The sequence below is a fragment of the Anser anser genome, assembly GCF_964211835.1.
Source record: "Anser anser genome assembly, chromosome: 6".
Classification (NCBI taxonomy): Eukaryota; Metazoa; Chordata; class Aves; order Anseriformes; family Anatidae; genus Anser; species Anser anser.
This window is the reverse complement of record NC_139726.1, coordinates 930,001-948,171: the sequence shown is the minus strand read 5'-3', so window position 1 is coordinate 948,171 and position 18,171 is coordinate 930,001. Positions and strand designations below refer to the sequence as shown.

The 18,171-nt window shown below is 38.0% G+C and overlaps 1 protein-coding gene across 3 annotated transcripts in view; it reads left to right on the top strand.

Annotated features, from left to right (window-relative positions):
- GPD2 (glycerol-3-phosphate dehydrogenase 2) overlaps nucleotides 1-16,550 on the top strand; it is a 59,442-nt gene extending 42,892 nt beyond the window's left edge. For all 3 annotated transcript variants that reach the window (XM_083841436.1, XM_083841435.1, XM_083841437.1), the window contains exons 9-17: nucleotides 4,089-4,282; nucleotides 6,685-6,819; nucleotides 7,056-7,231; nucleotides 7,832-7,963; nucleotides 8,288-8,446; nucleotides 9,924-10,036; nucleotides 10,123-10,201; nucleotides 10,321-10,419; nucleotides 13,557-16,550. In XM_083841436.1, coding sequence (XP_083697562.1) covers nucleotides 4,089-4,282; nucleotides 6,685-6,819; nucleotides 7,056-7,231; nucleotides 7,832-7,963; nucleotides 8,288-8,446; nucleotides 9,924-10,036; nucleotides 10,123-10,201; nucleotides 10,321-10,419; nucleotides 13,557-13,682 — 1,213 coding nt within the window. In that variant the 3' untranslated portion in view covers nucleotides 13,683-16,550. The remainder of the gene's footprint in view (nucleotides 1-4,088; nucleotides 4,283-6,684; nucleotides 6,820-7,055; nucleotides 7,232-7,831; nucleotides 7,964-8,287; nucleotides 8,447-9,923; nucleotides 10,037-10,122; nucleotides 10,202-10,320; nucleotides 10,420-13,556) is intronic.
- The last annotated feature ends 1,621 nt before the right edge of the window (nucleotides 16,551-18,171 follow it).

The following is an 18,171-nucleotide window of genomic DNA, read 5'->3' as shown; positions in this document are numbered from 1 at the left end:
TCCACTCATAGTAAATAAGAATGCAGCACGTATGCAGTATAGTGTGCAGTACAAAGTAACATTAAACTGTACATGGGTGCCTGCCCTCCCACGGTTGTTTTGGTGAAAAAGACCTGTATTCCTCCACTGACACTGTTACAGAAGAGGTTCCTGTGGCACTCAGTGCCACACAAGCCTTTTCAGGTGGAGCTCAAATAATACCTTTGGTTCCTGAAGTCATTAGTATCCTATTGGAAACTTACACTTAGAGACTTGCACCGGTTATGTTGATACAGTGCACTTAAAATGATGCCTTCCATGTGATCGTTGCCCTCCTCTGTGAATATCACATTAGATTTCCAGTGTACAAAATATTGTTGCCCAAGCTGTACCAATAGGACACAACAATATACTATAACGTTGAGGCATTTTTGGCCTTGTATGTAATTATTCTGGCAGTGTTTTTTGTCTTTGCACATGAAAACCAGGAAATGACCTGATGGTTGCTTTAAAGCACTAGCAGTGACAATAAACAGCTTGTAATCCTAGCTTCTTCATATACTATGACAAGCACATGTACAGTTATATGCTTTTAGTGTAGGGCCACAAAGTCAGTTTTTAAACTTTGAATCACTTTGTAGGTTCAAAGCCAAAGATTGCTTGGTATGCATGAGAGCTCTAATTTATGTATTTTGTAATTACCTAATAATTGTAATTAGTAATGTAGAGAATTCTTGTTCTCCTTGTTCCCCTGTGTGTGTCAGCATGTGGGCATTACTTTTCTTGTAAAATAGTATCTGCCCACATACTGCCTCCGCAGTACAGCTGATGAAACAAAACTGTACAGAACTTCCTTTAAGTGGGGTAGCTTAATCCAAGGAACTGTACTAATACTAAATAGAAGATACTCATGGTATTTAATCTCATTTGTATCACGTCTATATTCATGCTTGCCTTTGTCATAAATGTTTTATATTTTATAGAATTTTGTCCTGAACTTGCACAAATTATATAACAGTTTTTTATATCTAAACTCAGTTAAGAGTTTGTAAAATGAATGCTAACATTAATGCATTAACCTCCTGTAGGATTCCTGCTCATTTGGTCTTCATCAATAGTCCCAGTATTCTCCTCATTGTTTTAGTGTACACATCTATTCTAGTAGCTGCAACAACTTTCTTTCACTCACTGTTTAAGTGTTTTATCTGCCAAAATGAAAGAGGATTCTGGCTACTTTTGTTTAGATTGGCACATGTAGGGCAGGAGGTCTATGTATGCAGTATTCCCTCTCACCCAACAAGTTTCAGGTATTTTCAGTCTTTCTTAAATTATTATCTGCTTCACACTTTAGGTTCCAAATAAACTTGTCTACTAAACTTCAGATCTACTTTATTGAAATTCACCTGTTTTCTATTTAATTAGATTTGTGGTGTCTTGGTCAAATACTTCCACTAGAAATCTTTCATGCTTCTGTTCTGCTCTTTAAAATGCCATATTCTACCATCCAGAATTGCTTACTGACTTCAAGCTCAAAAGTTCAACTTTGTCCTTCATTTAAGTAGTTTTAACTAATCTAGTAGTCTGTCTTACATTCTTATACTGAAGTGTACTTTAATAATCTCTTCTCAAGATTTCTTCATTTGTCATGTACTCTTCATGTTGCCCAATAAAACCGTTGTTCTTTTTGAAAATGAAGCTTATATAAAGTAGTCATGCTCCAAACTCCTTCACTTGTTTTAAATCAACTGTTTAACTATTACTATTGCTGTATCATTGTTCACAAAGGGCTGAGTATTTTGATGCTTGGTCTGCTGTAAGAGATGCTTCAGATCTGCCTGCATTATACTCCTAGGCAGTGTCTATTTGCCACTATTGCTCTGTATAAAGGTATTGCTTTCTATTTCATCTTAGAGTTTACAGTCGTAATATTAGTAATCTTAGTGGTCTTTAAAGAGCACTAGAGAAATGTTACAGTAGGTGATGTTGTTATAGCTTGTACCACATGGTCACATCAATTCCATAACTGTAAGAGTGTAAAAATGTGTAGTTTCAGAAGTATTCCTGGTATACAGCAGCATGATTCTGGAACAGGTAGTTTGTGGAATCTTTTTCTGGTGGCTCATCAGTTATTTATATCAGATGGAATACACATAGCAAAGGGAGACAGAGATATCTTACCAGGGTAGCTGGTAGCCATTAGATCAGTAAATGAATTGGCGTATGGATGACTGCTTCATCCTTTCTCATCGTTTGCTGTGTTACCCAATTGTAAATACTTCAGTCCATAGGTGTTATGGTGAAACTTATTTTTAAGTCTTTTCTTGTTTCTCTTTCATGGTTCTTACTTAAATCATATTTAAAAAAAAAAATCATACTTTTGAAAATGTCTGAAGCTATCTGAATATTCTGATACTGTATATTAAACCTCTAGCTTCCTGTCTCTAAATCAATAGCTTTTTCATTTTAAAAAGTAATCATTTGTCTGACGTGATTTACCTTTCACAAATCTGTGTTGACTTCCCCTATTAAATTGTACTTTTCCAACTGTATGCCTAAGCTGTCTATAAATATCATCTAAAAAATGTTCTAATATACATGCTATATATGAAATTTTCAGCTTCTTCTAGCCTTTCCAGATATTGAAAACTTACCTTCAGTAATCAGTTTAGATTTCCTAAAAATGAAATATTCAAAGATTCAGCTTGTAGCTCTCTTAAATAGGTAATTCATATCCAACTGGGTCTCTGTCTACCTTCAGCTTATTGTGTTAGTAGTTATTGAGTTCATTGAATTATTCCCCACTGGTGGTCCTTGTCACTTAGATATACTTCCTATATCATCCTTCCACTATCGGGAGTAGGTGCAAAACCTGAAGATTGCTAAAACTGCAGATGTTTTTACGAGGACTTCCAGCACCTGGAATCAAAATCAGCATCTTTCCTTTAAACAAAAACAAATAGAAAAAAGGGCAGCTTGAATATTCTCCTATATAGAAACTACTTTTGAAGTGTTCATAGATGCCTTTTGTTTCCTGAAATATAAGCAGTGCTATATAAGTGATGAAGATGACTTTCTTCATACATGTGGATTTTTTGTGTTATACCAGAAAACATTGATACATAAGTTAATTTCCTGCACAAAGAACTGTTGTCTTTCATTTTACTGAACTGTTCTGTAGCATTGGTGCAAATGAGTGAAAAATCTCTGAATACTAGCATCCAATTAGTCATTACGGAGGTGGTATCTTTTGCCTTTTTTCCACTGCAACCATGGTTCCTACTTCAGGAATGCTATAGTGACAGCTAGAGCTGGAAGTATTTGGAAGTATTTCTTGCTCTGAATCCCTTGTGAGTCTGGGCTTCAGTTCCTGATTGGTAAACTCAGAATGTAGAATCGTAAGTTTACTGTTTTAATGTACTTGTAATTCTTATGACTTCTTTTTACTAATGTTGCCCTCCTACACCAACCTTCATTGCAGATACAGGTTATAAAAATCATGGGTTTTTGTATGTTGTCTTCTCCCTAAATAGGTTTGACAAAAATTTGACAAAAATTAATCAATAAATTGGGTTACTAATATTTGGTCTTAAACTTTTCTTGTTGCACACTTAGACCCATTGAAACAGAGCCAGAGTTCTGTTCTTCTTCCATTTTAATGCACGCACTGTTTCAGCCTTAGCTTTCCTCTGTGGCGTTATATGTTGCTGCCTTTTTTTATTACTTATTTTAAAAGTAGTTATTCATTCCATAATATGAGTTTCAAGTAAATGCTATTTTGAAGTTTCTAAATCCTTGTATTTGAAGGTGGAGTAGCAAGATTTTCAAGAATGATTGCATATGGGAGATGCCAAAGGCCTGATTGCTCTAAGCATGTGGCCTGCTAATTGCCTTAGGAAATCAGATTCCAGTGATCACATTAAAGGGCCTTATTTCTCACGTCTTCTGGGATTATCTCTTAAAGTTGGGTCACAGTGACATACATGATCTGATTGGCTTTTTTAGTCTTTTGATCCAAGAGCAAAGATAATGTTCTAATACTTAAAGGTGTACAAGAACAGATCTCTGGTGATGCCTGACTTGTTCTGAATCATGTCCCTTCTTTATTTCAGCCCTGATAACATGGGTCTGCTTGACCCAGCCACAAGCGACGGTAGAGTGATTTTCTTCCTGCCGTGGGAGAAGATGACTATTGCAGGGACCACGGACAGCCCAACCGATGTTACGCCCCATCCCATACCAACAGAAGAAGATATAAACTTTATTTTGAATGAAGTGCGCAACTACCTTAGTGTCGATGTTGAAGGTAGGGCTTTGAGTTGTGGGTTTTCAGTGGGAGGGATGGATCTGCAGTGTTTCAGTTTGAGTCAGTGCTGTCTGTCTAAAGCTTTGGTTCTTGTGCATCTAGTTCTGGTGGGACTTAAGTGTCATCTTGATCTGTTTCAGAGCTATCAATGAGGCTTTTCGAGATACACTTGCTCTTCTTGGACTATTTAAATAGAAAACAGTCTATCTGAACATTCAGATTTCACATACCTTTCATCTAACTGGCAGTAGCTGTCCAGCTGTGCAGTCAAGTCATTCTCGCCTTTTAGTGTGGCAGATGCTAAGTTCTGTTGATGTGGGTCAGTCCAGTCATACATCAATACAAGTGCATTGAATTAATATGCTTTTCTTGAAAGAAAAGCTGTTCTGACTTTGTCTTGTGTCTTTGTCTTTATCTCCATTTTGTAGGCATCTTTTCTTAATAGCTCTTAATGACATGATAAATATCTAATAGTTTTTCAGTTGGAGGAGGGGGAAGTATAATGGGCAGAAATGGGAATTTTTAAAAAAATTCAGTTGGTGATGGTGGTTCACCTCAGTAGCTGAGCTGAGAGCATGTTCGTTGTAAGATGCCGGTTCATTTGGATGCAGAGTGCTTGTTTAAAGGTGAGAGGCTTCTTTACTTTGTAGTGAGACTTTCTATAACAGATCTGTGAAAGCATTTGTGCTCCTGTATTCCTGTTGTAATAGCAGCACTAAAAAAAAAAACTGAAAAACACTATTTTTTAGGAATACTGCAATATTTTAGATTTAGGAAATTTGCTATCCAGCAATTGGAAATGTTAGAGTACACGATTCCTGAAATGGATATCTGGTGGCTCTGTACTTTACAAAATTCACAAAAACAGTCTTCAGGAAATGTACCTTTAGGTTTCTTAAGCAGAAGCAGGTGTGTAAGAGTGGTAGGCCAGACAGGTAGCTGGTAACATTAAGACTGAGTAAGGCAGAAATTTTGCAAGATATTTTACAAAAGTGCATTATGAAGTGTTTCATTTTTTTGAATGGAACCTACCTAGGTGCATGCTGTTTTTCACATATGCAATTAGCAGTGTTTATAGATTGCCTGTTATTGAATTAACAACTGTGCTGGCCATATCAACTCACTGCAGACCTGCCTTTTTGCTGCCAGAGACAGTGCCAGGGTTATCAACTTACACAGGCTTGGATGTGTTCCAACTGTTTAATTATAGTGTCACGCATGCTGCTTTTTCTAGTTTCATTAGTTTATAAATGTAATATGGTATCTTATTTCTGTGATTAACACTTCATTTTGGCAGGTTAAACATGCTGGCAGAGCACCATTGATTTCTGAAATCTATTTTGTGTTCTTTGGGGGATATTTTTACACTGTTACCGATCTTTTTTTTTATTATTATTTAATTATCAGTTATTTGAAAGTTTCTTTCAGAAATGTTCTGGAGCTTTAATATAAAGTAAATTGTTCAATTTTTTACATTGTAAATTTGATTTACATTTAATTCCATTAAATTATTGGTTCTATGCTTTTATTTTTATGTATACATATATTTTAAAAAAAGTTACTTTCAGAGGCTAGATTATTTTCCTAAAACCGTTAAGTACTCTTTAACCACTTGTTGCCTTCAGGTTTTGTTCCTCCAAGTTCTCCGAAAAGTCAGGTTTGGCTTTAGGGATTGTAACTTGTAACTGGCAGGAAGCAGAGGGATATGATTGAGAAGGGCAGGCTGTAACTGGCCATTTAGTCAGGTTGCTTGTGAAGAGCGAAAGTGGCTGAGACAATAAGGTTGGGAAGGCAGGACTGGAAGAGGTGGCTGAGAGAGGACAGCAAGGGCTTCTAGACGGTTTGTGGCAAGTTAGCTGGGCCATTTGGGGCTGCTGTGCAGTAGCAAATGTCAAAGGTCTGGGTGAGGCAGAAGCTTAGGGGACGTGCTATAGCCTACCAGGTGCATGTGTGCAATTGGACTTCTGACAGAGGCTCCGAATAAAAGATCACCTATCAAGAGGAAAATCTGGGAAAAAAAACTCACATGCTGTAGAAAAAGCTTTAAAGTCCTAAAAGCAAGTGTTATGCCCGTGTGGAATGAACTTCATTTTGGTTTCTAAAATGCAACGTAAGGACTATTCTGTTAACAAAAGCTAGGACAAGATATGGTGATAAGGTGGGGTTAGGCTGGGTTGGGTTTGGTATGGTGAACTGATGGGAGAATTTGACAGTTGAATGTCTTGGCTGATCAGTTCCCAGAATTTCCCTGTTCAGGTGAATTTTTAATCAGTGTGAAAAATGAACCTCTCTCTGACTTTGATTAGAGTCTGATAATGGTGTTGATACAGATTGGTGCAGTCCTTAGGAAAGTAATACAAATCTGTTCATGACTGATTTTGGCTGATCTTTCCTCTGGACAGTGAGAAGAGGAGACGTGTTGGCAGCGTGGAGTGGCATTCGTCCTCTGGTCACAGACCCCAACTCCAAAGACACTCAGTCGATATCCCGGAATCACGTTGTTACTGTTAGTGACAGTGGCCTTGTCACAATAGCAGGTACTTGAAGATCATTTCAAGTATGGCTTTGGGCTTCCCCACTGTACTTTATGCAAAACTCTGTTCCAACAGGGTAATCCTTTGCATTCCTACGATTAGGTAGTGATCTATCAGTGGCAGTGTGACTCGCTTGTTAGAATGAGTCTGGTAAGAATAATGTGGTATGCAAAATGTACATTCCAACTTCATGGTTTTCTTTGCTTTCCCTAAATAAAGAAGCAAATATGTGATTATAGGTGGGAAGTGGACAACCTACCGTGCCATGGCACAGGATACCATTGATGCTGCTATTCAGGCCCATGATCTGAATGCAGGTTCCAGTAAGACTATTGGGCTGCAGCTACAAGGGGCTGAGGACTGGAGTCCCACTCTCTACATTAGGTTGGTACAGGACTACGGGCTTGAAAGTGAGGTGAGTCCTTGTTATTGTTTATGCTCTGATACTTCTGTGTTAGAGGGCTTTGTCTTTTCACTAGACACAATACCTGCACAGTGTGTACTATGTGTCATAGTACATACTGTGTGTCTTAAGTCTCTTAAAACCAATAAGAGCTTTTCATCTGCCTAGGACAAGGATAGTTTTTTAAAGCAATAAAAAAATAAATAATAAAACCACCACACACATACAAAAACCCACCTACTAATTGCTCGTCTTTTCTCTTAAACTGTCAAACACCATTTTTCTTTCCCTTCCTCTTAATCTTCACTTTATTCTGGTTTAAAATATTATGACACACTAGTGTTTATCTTCCTTAAGCCCAATAAAATCTATACTTTACATGTGGTCAGACTGTAGCAAAAGTGTTGAAGTATTGCTAGTCATTTATATTGATACCTATGTATTAGTATTAGTGCTGGTTTTATCCATTAAGAGCATTAGCTGTTTCCTCCCACATGATCAAAATCTAATACTCTCTACAGCCTCTTTGTTATTAGTGATGAGAGAATTGACAAGAAAAAAATGCTTATTTGATGTGCTTTCAAAAGCATAATGAATTTTTCGACTCCACAGGTGGCTCAGCATCTAGCTTCTACGTATGGTGACAAGGCTTTTGAGGTAGCCAAAATAGCCCAAGTTACAGGAAGGAGATGGCCTATTGTTGGAAAACGCCTTGTGTCTGAATTTCCTTATATTGAAGCTGAGGTATGTAGGAAAAACTACCTAATACTCTGAGTGCTTTCTTGGGACACAAGCAGGTTCTACTACAGGTCCATCTCACTCTGAAAAGCACCTTCATAAGTCCTTTCCTTTAAGGTCCAGATTTTGTTTTCATTTTTTTTCACTTCCCCTGAGCATGCTTAATTTGATTTTGTGTGTGTGTGTGTGTGTATATATATATATATATATATACACACACACACACATATTTTATATATATATATGATTAAATATATTGCATATTACATTATATATTTATATTTAATATATGCTCATCTGTGTTTTTTCCCCCTTGTCTTACTATTTAAGGTCATCTATGGTGTAAAAGAATATGCCCGCACTGCTGTGGATATGATTTCCAGACGGACTCGCTTGGCCTTCCTGAATGTGCAGGCTGCTGAGGAAGCTCTACCAAGAATTGTAGATATAATGGGCAAAGAACTTAACTGGAGTGAACAGAAAAAAAAGGTACAAAGGGCCTTTTTCATCTAAAAGTCTTATTTTTTTCTTCAGTAGTTTCCATGTTGACAGTCTAAATTAGTTGAATAGAAAACTTCAATGATGCTTTCTTCCTGAGAGAATGATTCACTTGGTGTATTTCATTTTAAAGTCTTTATAAAAATAGCTGTGAAATGAATTGGTATTGGCCAAGGGGTGGAGAGAAAGTGAAGATCTGTATCCTGTTGTTTTTCTAAAAATGAAGCAGTCTTGGTGTTACTATCCTATTCATGTTGAAATACTGTGAGTGACACTTCTCAACAGGCCCATCTTAGAAGAGAATTTTGCAATCCGTATCACTCCTTTTTGTCTGCTGTGTCTTTTGAAAAGTGATGATACCGAGTTTGCTACCATTCTTTGGTCTAAATTATTTTTAAGGCCACTGTTTGCTTCCTTTGCCCTAGTGTTTCAGTGCTTGAACATACCGTGGGACCAGCTCATCTCATTTTACTTGCCATGCTGATAACGTGGCTGTCTATTTGAGATAGCCTTTGTGTGCCTGCTCTGTAGTTAATGAGCTTAATTCAGATGTCTTACCTTAAATGAAGGCACCTGATACGCATGCATTGAGTTGCACCCTACGTCCCTACTTAAAATTCCATAAACCATCAAAATCTGTCTCCAAGCCTAGATGTAGACATCCTGTTGGTTTGGGGCTGAAGGGTAACTTGCATGTTTATATTGAAGTATGTAAGATCAGGAGACCAACTAAACTATACCAGACTTTCTTCAAGTCTCTGCTAGATGAAGCAGCTTATATTCGTGTGCCTAGGAGTCTTTCACTGTTACTGCAGCCATTACTCAGTATGCTTACATTTGTTTGTAATCTGTGCTGTGGCTTTCCATGTTGATGCTCTTTGTGGCAGATGCTTGTACTGTTATCTTAGAACAGTGTTTGGTGTACCCATAGCTGTAGAAAAGAACCATACTCTACAGTACTTCATATGTATGAGATATAATTTATTTTTAAAACTGGCTACAGAAGACCTTGCATGGAACTCTCAGATAACAGATAAATTTTATTACCGTGAAAAACGGTTTGAAACAAAGAACATGCCTCATGTTGAGACTCGTGATTTTTGAAAGATAAGTGAAATATTGCGATATCAACTGTGTTAAATGGCATTTTGTTGGCCTCATCTGCAAGTACCGTTCTTAATGAATTAAATAGGTACTCCATATGTGACTGAAGGCATGCTATGATCCTAAAAGCATTTACACAGTAATTAGAAGCCTTTATTAGGCTTGATACCTCTTTGAAAGACTAAAAGGTGACAAAGATGAACTTGTTTTAATACTTTTCAGCTACCATCTGCTTAATTGTTAGACCTTAGGTAAACTCTTGCTACGTGGAAAGAGCAAATAAAGTACTAAGTTTAAAAAAAATAACTGTGTAGGAACTTACTATTCCTCAGATATAAAGACAGTTTTTTCCTATTTGTCACAGGAAGAACTTGAAGCTGCTAAAAAATTTCTGTATTATGAAATGGGCTACAAAGTAAAATCAGATCAATTAACAGACAGCTCTGAAATCACTCTAGTGCCTTCAGATATTGAAAGGTAAGTAAAATAAGAGTTCCCTATGTTGCTAGGAGTTAATACCATTGAACATAGTTTTCCCCCCACTGATAATCCTTATCTTGCAGGTACAAGAAGCGATTCCATATGTTTGACAAGGACAAGAAAGGTTTTATTACTATACTGGATGTGCAGCGTGTCTTGGAGGTAAAGTTTCCTTGTGTTCGTTTGGTTTCCTCCTTAAGCCTCTTACCTATGTTGCAGTGTGGCGTAAGTCATACTGAGCAATGCAATTGACACTTCTGTGTTTTTTTTTTTTTGACTAGAGCATCAGTGTGCAAATTGATGAAAAAACACTTCATGATATTCTAAATGAAGTAGACCTGAACAAAAATGGACAGGTTGAGCTCATTGAGTTTTTGCAGGTAGGTATTTCTTTGAAAAAAGTCGTAGATTTAACAAAGGCATAGGTATTTTTCCCCTCTGTTCTGAAGAGCTGGGTTGGAGAGGAGGTAAATGATGCTTGGGTAACATGGTAGTATTGATGCCGTTTGCCAGATTGCAAGACAAAGTGACACACAGCCATTTTCAGGCAACTTTAAAATCCTTGTATTTTATTCCTGTGCGAAACAATTAGACCCAAAGAACAGGTCCAATTTTCAAAGTATACCACAATACAGATCTGATTTTTGTTTTTAATACAAAAATGATATTTAAGTATATTGAAAGTAAGACAGTTGTCTATCAGAAGGGATGTTGTGGTTATGCACACTGACGTTTAGCTAAGCCTGTTAAGATGATTAAAGTATTCAAAATAGCTTAGAAAGTACTAAAGAATGAGTTTGTGGTTAAAGTACATCCAGTCCATATTATTCCATTTCAGCTCCTGGATTGATAAAACAATACCTTCCTTTGCATGAAAGATATTACATTGACAACCTGTACATCTGCTTTTTGCAGGGATTTAAAATAAGAAAATTAAAGGTGCTACTGAAATGTTTGTTCATCCAGCTCCTCTAGCATATGCAGGATGCCAGTTAGCTTTGTTTTTGTAGAGTTTTTCTTGGTGTGGTATTTCAAGTGACTGCCATGTCTTTCCTACATGGTGGCAATGATGAATGCCGAACATGAGATAAATTAATGCTGGGGATTTTGGTCAATGTCAGCCCTTTCTTCACTGTGTCAAGTTAAACAAACAAGATCAAGGCAAAGGAAATGGTAATTGTCTCTCTTGAGATGAGCTGTAGATAAGACGAGCATTGTTGAATCTAAATGCAGAAAATTTTCACAGGTTATGTCCAGCATTAGAAAAAAAGGACTGTTTATTTACTTAAAATGCAGCAATTCAGCTAGGTAACTGAAATGTATTTTTAAAAAAAATGGATATATATATGTGTGTGTGTGTGTATATATATATATATAGAGAGAGAGAGAGATCCCAGAACTATCTTATTGAAATGTAAGAGAAAATCATAGCTGATTGTCTGGCTATCGAGAAGGGTCTCCCTCTTACATTGCTTTGCATAAGAAAACTTACAATTAGGGTAGGGAAAAAAACCTACACCATTGACTGTAATGACTGTTAAACTATAATTTGGTTAGTTTGGATACATTGTGGTTAAATCACAGCAACCAGCAATTAATGTCTGCTGTGGATTTGTCTGTGGTGGCTTTGTTTTTTTTGCTTTACTCTGATAACATAGTCTCATTAGGGGGTTTGCCTATCCAAAGCCATAATACCTCTAAAATCCAAATGACAAGTCACTGTGTTTGTTGTAGTTTCAAAGTTACTTTTTTTAAATTGTGCAATTGTTTGGCTACTGGCTTCTCTTTGAGAAGAAAATGTTCCTAAACATTTTATAGTGTAATCTATGCATTTAAAGTTGATGGCTGGCGCCGCAGTAAGGGTCACTTGTGCCCATGCGCTCCCTTCCTGCAGGGCAGGGAGCCGCGCGCAGGGAGTGCTGAGCAGCAGGGGGTGAGCTAGGAAGTGCGGTGACAACGTTAGCAGGAGGTTGCCATGGAAGGAACAAAATACGCTAAATGTTTGTTTAATTTTTTAATGGGTCTGTTAAGTCAGCTCCCAATACTTTTGTGTTTGCTCTCTGAAAACTTTCAAGTAATTACATTGTACTGCCAGAATGCTCGTGGAAAGCAGTGTGCAAATATTTGTGGACGTTCATATTAGAGTATAGGAACACGCTGTACCGGGGTGGCTGCGTTGCTTTCCAGGTGGCGAGTAGAGCAATGCCAAGTGGCTTCCTTTGCCCAGCTGCAGACCGCCAGCGTGTCTCGAATGCTGGCCGTGGGGGAACCGCTCTCAGCAGCCACCACTGCTTGAGGGGGTTTCATAAACAGAGAGCAGGCCGAATCGATCCGTGTCCAACGTTAACAGGTCATTCCGATTTACAATTTTAGCAATGATTTTTCTTCTGCTCGCATCTATTTATCCTTTTACCGTTGTACCCACCTGTTTCCCCAGGCAGTGCACGCTGGGCATTCCCCCTGTGGCAGTGAGGCAGAGCTGTGGCAGTGGTGAGGTGCACAGGGAGCTGTCTTACAGCAACGAGTGCTCTTCTGAAGGCATACCAAAATTTTTGTTTTTTCCAGCCTGGCTGCATCTTCCCTTCCTGGGTAATCATTCCTGTTTTGACAGCGATACCACTTTTGCGTAGGTCCAGGTGCAGATATAATACTTTCCTATAGAAGGGAAGAAATGTGAAGTATTCCAAGCACTCAATGGGAGTAAGAAATTGCATTTTGTAAGTGCCAATTGCTTTCCACAGTAGTCTTTGACAAGCTGACTGCATGTAATTTCAAGTCTAATGCTCACTTTATCCATGGGATAAAAAAGAATTAACTAAAATCTTAGCACTAGTGTGTGTTCGGTAAGGTAGAGCTGAGTCCAGTTTCAAGGACTTAAAGGCAAATTAGTTTTAAAAGTCTATAAAAATTTGGATTTGAAAGAACTGTGCAAGTCAAGTACACTGTCTCTACAAAGAAGAGCACGTGAGTGAAAGGGTATAGTCCAGGGTCAGCAGCAGATCAGGAATTGTGGTGTTCTGTAAGTTTCCATCAGATTTAAAAAAAAAAAAAAAAAGTGAGGGGGAAGAGTCTGTGAAATAGATGGGTTATCCTACTCTTTTAAATGCCACTGAAAAAAAAATGGTGTTAATGGATACCTGCGCTATTACTTCAAATTGGATCACATCTGACATTTCTGTTGCCACTCACACCTGGCCAAAACCTGATTTACATTTTCCAGAAATACCAACTGAGCTTCGAGGGGAGTCTTTGAAACTATGCAGCAGTTCTGCTTTATATGTGGAAGAATCAGTTTTGTATCTACATTAACACTTGCCACTGGCTCTTGGACAAACTAATCAGCTCAGCCATGGTTTACACGGGAGCTGTGCTGGTGCCCAAGGGGCAGGACAACCCGCGATGTTTGTACGTCTCTTGTGTTGGAGGAGTTGGTAGCACGGATGAGGCTGTACCATCTGCCTCTGTACCTTGTCGTGCAAACAAGCTAACGGGATGCTCTCCATGTTGTTTCTTTCAGCTCATGAGTGCCATTCAGAAGGGCCATGTGTCTGGAAGCCGGCTGGCTGTCCTCATGAAGACTGCCGAAGAGAACTTGGGTCAGAGAGTGGTGATCCCAGTGGACCGCAGCGGTGGAGGGCTGTAGCTCGAACACAGCCTCTGCTCGCGGCCGCGGCTAACGGGTATGCGTGGCTGCATCTCTGCTGAAAACATTCCAGTGCTTTCGAGTGTCCTTGCTTGTTCAAGGTGACTGGTATTTGTCCATTGGTGTAGCATTTACAAAAATACACTGGTGCACTTGTTTTACTAATGATTTTCTGTACAGCTCTTAACACTCCAACATGTGGCCTTTTGGATTGGGTATGCTTTAGACATAGAAGTTTATTAACAAGAATTTGGAATGCAGTCTAGAAAGATCTGGGTGCACACACAAACACGTGCACATGCTGCCTTGTTCATTAACTTCTATATCACCTTTACCTTTAAAGAAAAAGTGAATCCTGCCTTTAAAGAAAGCATTATGTTGAGACTTGCAAATATGCTTTTAGTACTTAAAAGCTGCAGGGCTGTCCACTTCAACAAAGATCAGTAGAGGGAAAGCTGATGTTCTGGCTTTGAGACAGTATCACAAAAGGAACAGAACAATTCAGTAAAGAACTGTCAGGATTATTTATACTACCTTCCATTGGTGGTAGGTTTTGCTCTTTTTGAGTGTTTTGTTATTTCTGTGGTATCTATACTTAGCCAGACACAAGTGTCAGCGGTATGAAGCTGGAAAACTACAACACATCTCAGTTGATCATCCAAACTAATAATTCAGTTAACGCTAGAGGATGGCTTTCCTTTCTCCCACCTTAATAAGAATAAGCTTCCTTTAATAAATAGCATTGTCTAGTAGGTGGCATTTTATGCCGTAAAGTGCTTTGTACTGTTTCCAGTTTGGGACAAACACTGGTCCTATGTAGAATATGGCAGTTTTGATAATGTAAGTCTTTATTTAAAAATTCAAAGTGAAACAGTGAAACTTGTTTTGCATTCCACTAAATTTTCTGCAAAAGTGAAAGGGCTATTTTTCAGCAGATTAATATAAAGGTTAAGAAAAAAAATTAGGACCACTCACTTGATCTGTTTTCAACAGCGTTGCAACTGGCTGTTCGCCTTTCTGCTAGGTTGACTAAATTCAAGATCAAATGGAAGATTCTTGCCTGATGTAGAACAAGGAAGGAAAAACACGAGTGGTTTATTGATCAACTTATTCTGTTATATTTGAGTATAAATACCAGTTCACAACTCAAAAACCTCCGTTCTAAGCGGTCAGAATTTCTGCTTATGTAAAATCTGATATTTGAACTGCTGTCACCACTTTTACTAATGACAAACATCAGCACAATAACACAGCAAAGATTATTTCTATATTTAAAAGGGAAAATGATTACCTAAATGAAATGGAGAGGCTGAGGAATATTAGTATACAGTATAATAAGCACAGATGTTTGTGGCTATAGAGGCAGAGTCCTTTTAATAAAAATTTTCAAAAAGTCAAGTGTTTTTGAAACCTTTAAAAAAAAAAAGTGAGGGCAAGCCTCATATGAAATTCTGTAAATTAGAATATTTCTTTTAGTCCAAGAAATTGGTAAAAATCTCTCCAGGTTTATTTCTGGAAATATTGGGTAAAATGCCTTTAACTGATTTTTTTGCATGTTAAATTAAATTTAACTGAAATTTCAGCTGCCTGAAAATGCAGATATTGTTAAGGGGTTCTGATTCTTCTTGCTTTGAGTCCTGTACAAGTTAGGCACAGTCTATGTGAATGACAAGTTAGCACATTTGACAATATAAGAAACATTTTTATGAATGAAGGAGTTTGTTTCTGTGGTACCGTAAACTTTCTTGAAATATATTCTAGTTTATTCAAGTAAGTATGCTAATGTTTGGCACAGCTTCACATTTCCAAAACCCTTCTCAAATAAGAACACAATAAGATTTTACATATACTGCAGACTTGGATGGAAATGGATGTACAATACACAGGTTATTTTGGTTCAGTGAGCAAGAGCCAGGTAAGGAGGGAAGTGGTTTACGATACTGTTGTTAATTTAAAAAAAAAAAATTATAATGAGACCTTTTCCAGGCCACATAAGAAAAATATTTAATCTTCAACATCTCTTGTATTGTATAAAGAAAACTCCTCTCCCACTCCTCCATAAATGGCACTGTTAAGAATTAATAAGAGTTTCCCTGTGAAGCCAGGATTTTCTGCTTTGTACCCAAATTATATTTTGTTCTATTGTTTTAGTAATACTGCATACGGAATGTGACTTTGGGATTTTCTTGGCTATATGTGTGTCCTCTGATATGAATGTGCTTTGCATCTTAGGCACTTTACTGTCATGGATCTTTTTTGTATGGCACAGCAAGATCTTGTATGACTGCCTTGTGTAATGAGAAGATTGTGCATTGCTTTAAACAACTCAATCTATACATGGAAAAAAACTAGAACTGTTTATTTCATCACTTCACGTTTGTTTTTTGGGAAAGCATTTTTGTTCGTTGGCTTTTCTCTTTTTTTTTCCATTTGAATGTACTGCTGAAACAGTTGTAGATGTCACTGTCATGCATTGTTCGGATCCCAGGTGGAAAAATAGTGTTGTGACTTCTGAGGAGGGAGCTGGGTTTCTGGAAGGGGGTGTTTTGTTTATGCAATAAACTGCGTGACGGGGGAGTGCGGGTACATGCGCGTGTGTATAAATGCACATACGCACACTGCATGTTTTACATGTGGCACTTAACGTATTTTGTTAAGTTATTGTTCTAGACTGAACTGTTAAATACTGTGTTTGAGGCTGGGTTGTCATTTTTATAACTGTCTTGGTGTTTTACTGCCATTATTTATTACTTTTGATATACAGAATGAGCCGCATGCATTTATAGAGCAATAAGAGGATGTATTTAATGTGCCTTGTTTTTAACTGAGTAAGAACTGAAAGCATGAATCAATAAAACTGAATAAAAATGGTTCGTTCACTGGCAGTTTATGGTAGTTACAGAAACAACTTCTGCTAGCCTTGAAAAAGTTTATTTTTAAAAGACAAACATTCAAATAGATGCTTCTTAGGAAACATGACGTGATTGTGTTCGTGTTTTCCCATTTTAGCTCAGAATTTAGCACTTTGTAGTTTAAAAACGAAAATGAGGAGTTAATACAGCATTTTAGCATTCTCGGGACGTAGCAGCTGTGTGCGTTTGCTGATGACACGCAGGGTAAGGAATTCTGCACGGCCGTCTTGTACTAAAATTACAGCCAGCCAATTGTCTGGCGTTTTTTTTCCTGCAACAAAATCCAAGCCAAGTGTTCCTTTGCACACTGATGAATTTTATCATAACTAAAATCAATAGAAATGAATGGAAGAGATTTCGTAATCCATTTTGATCATTTCATGTGTCAAGTTAGTCCAGGGTTGCCATGTGTTGATAAATGTTCCAACAGGAAAAATGCTATATATTTTCATTGTCAGTAAATCAGTAAAGCTGTTATCAGTTTTAACACAAATTTTATAATCTCCATATTATTTTGTAGGTTTTAATTTATACTTCTATTAGGGATATTCCACAATTGCAATAGCTGTGCTGAGTAGAGGGGTTTTGTATGTGCAGCCAGAAGAGCTCCCCCCCATATCCCCCCCAGAAATAAACAGGGCTGATACCTCCAGAGCATAATTACAAAGATTATGAATTTTATCTAATCTGTGGTATGTGAGTAGTATGTCAGAAAATGATGGCTGTAATCATCTTTGTCTCAAATATTTTGCAGCACTTGGGTCATGATCCTGAATTTTGGTACTCAACACCAAGCGTGTACTGAAATGGAGCCTTTCTAGAGCAGTATTTTGGGACTGGGTTCCCTGTCTTTGCATCGCTTCTTCATTCAGTGTTTAAAAATCCTGATTTATTGCAACTTATGTTCACTTGTGCACTGCAGCCCGTTTTAGAAATACAATACAGAATATCATAGCGACATTAATATTAAAGCGTTGATGCTTGAACTGGGTGTTTCCCGTGTCAAATATGAACTGATTGCATCTTTTGAGGAGAGAAAACAGTCTTCAGTAAGGATGACTCTTGGTTGCTAAGTGTTGTTTCTCCTCCCTGAAAATGAGGGGCTTTCAGACTTGTGCTCTGCCTCCAGCTTGTTGTCCTTGTCCCCTTGTGCCCCCGCCCCCAGGTCTGCCTGCCTACATCCTGGCGCAGCAGCACGGACCGCACAAAGCGAGTGCACGGCTGCTGGGGCTGGGAGATGAGACTTATGGCAGAATCAATACTTTTTTCGCTCTGAAGAGGCCACTAATGCAGGCATGTGCTGGATTAATCTTGCCTTTTTTTTTTTTTTTTTTGCAAATGAAGGCAGAGATTAAATTTGGCTCCCCTGAGGAAGCCTTCAGCTTGCTGTTTTTTCACAACAGTCCTCTGCGAGGACTGTCGTGTGTCAGATTACCCAGCTGAATATGAGCAGAGGGACATTTTTCTGTAAAAAATTTGGGGAATGTTTGATTGTTTCCGTGCATTTAACTGAACTTGATCCTAAGCAAATGCCAATGCCAGGCTCGGTGCTTTGTCTGCCTCCTGCAGCCCGCTGC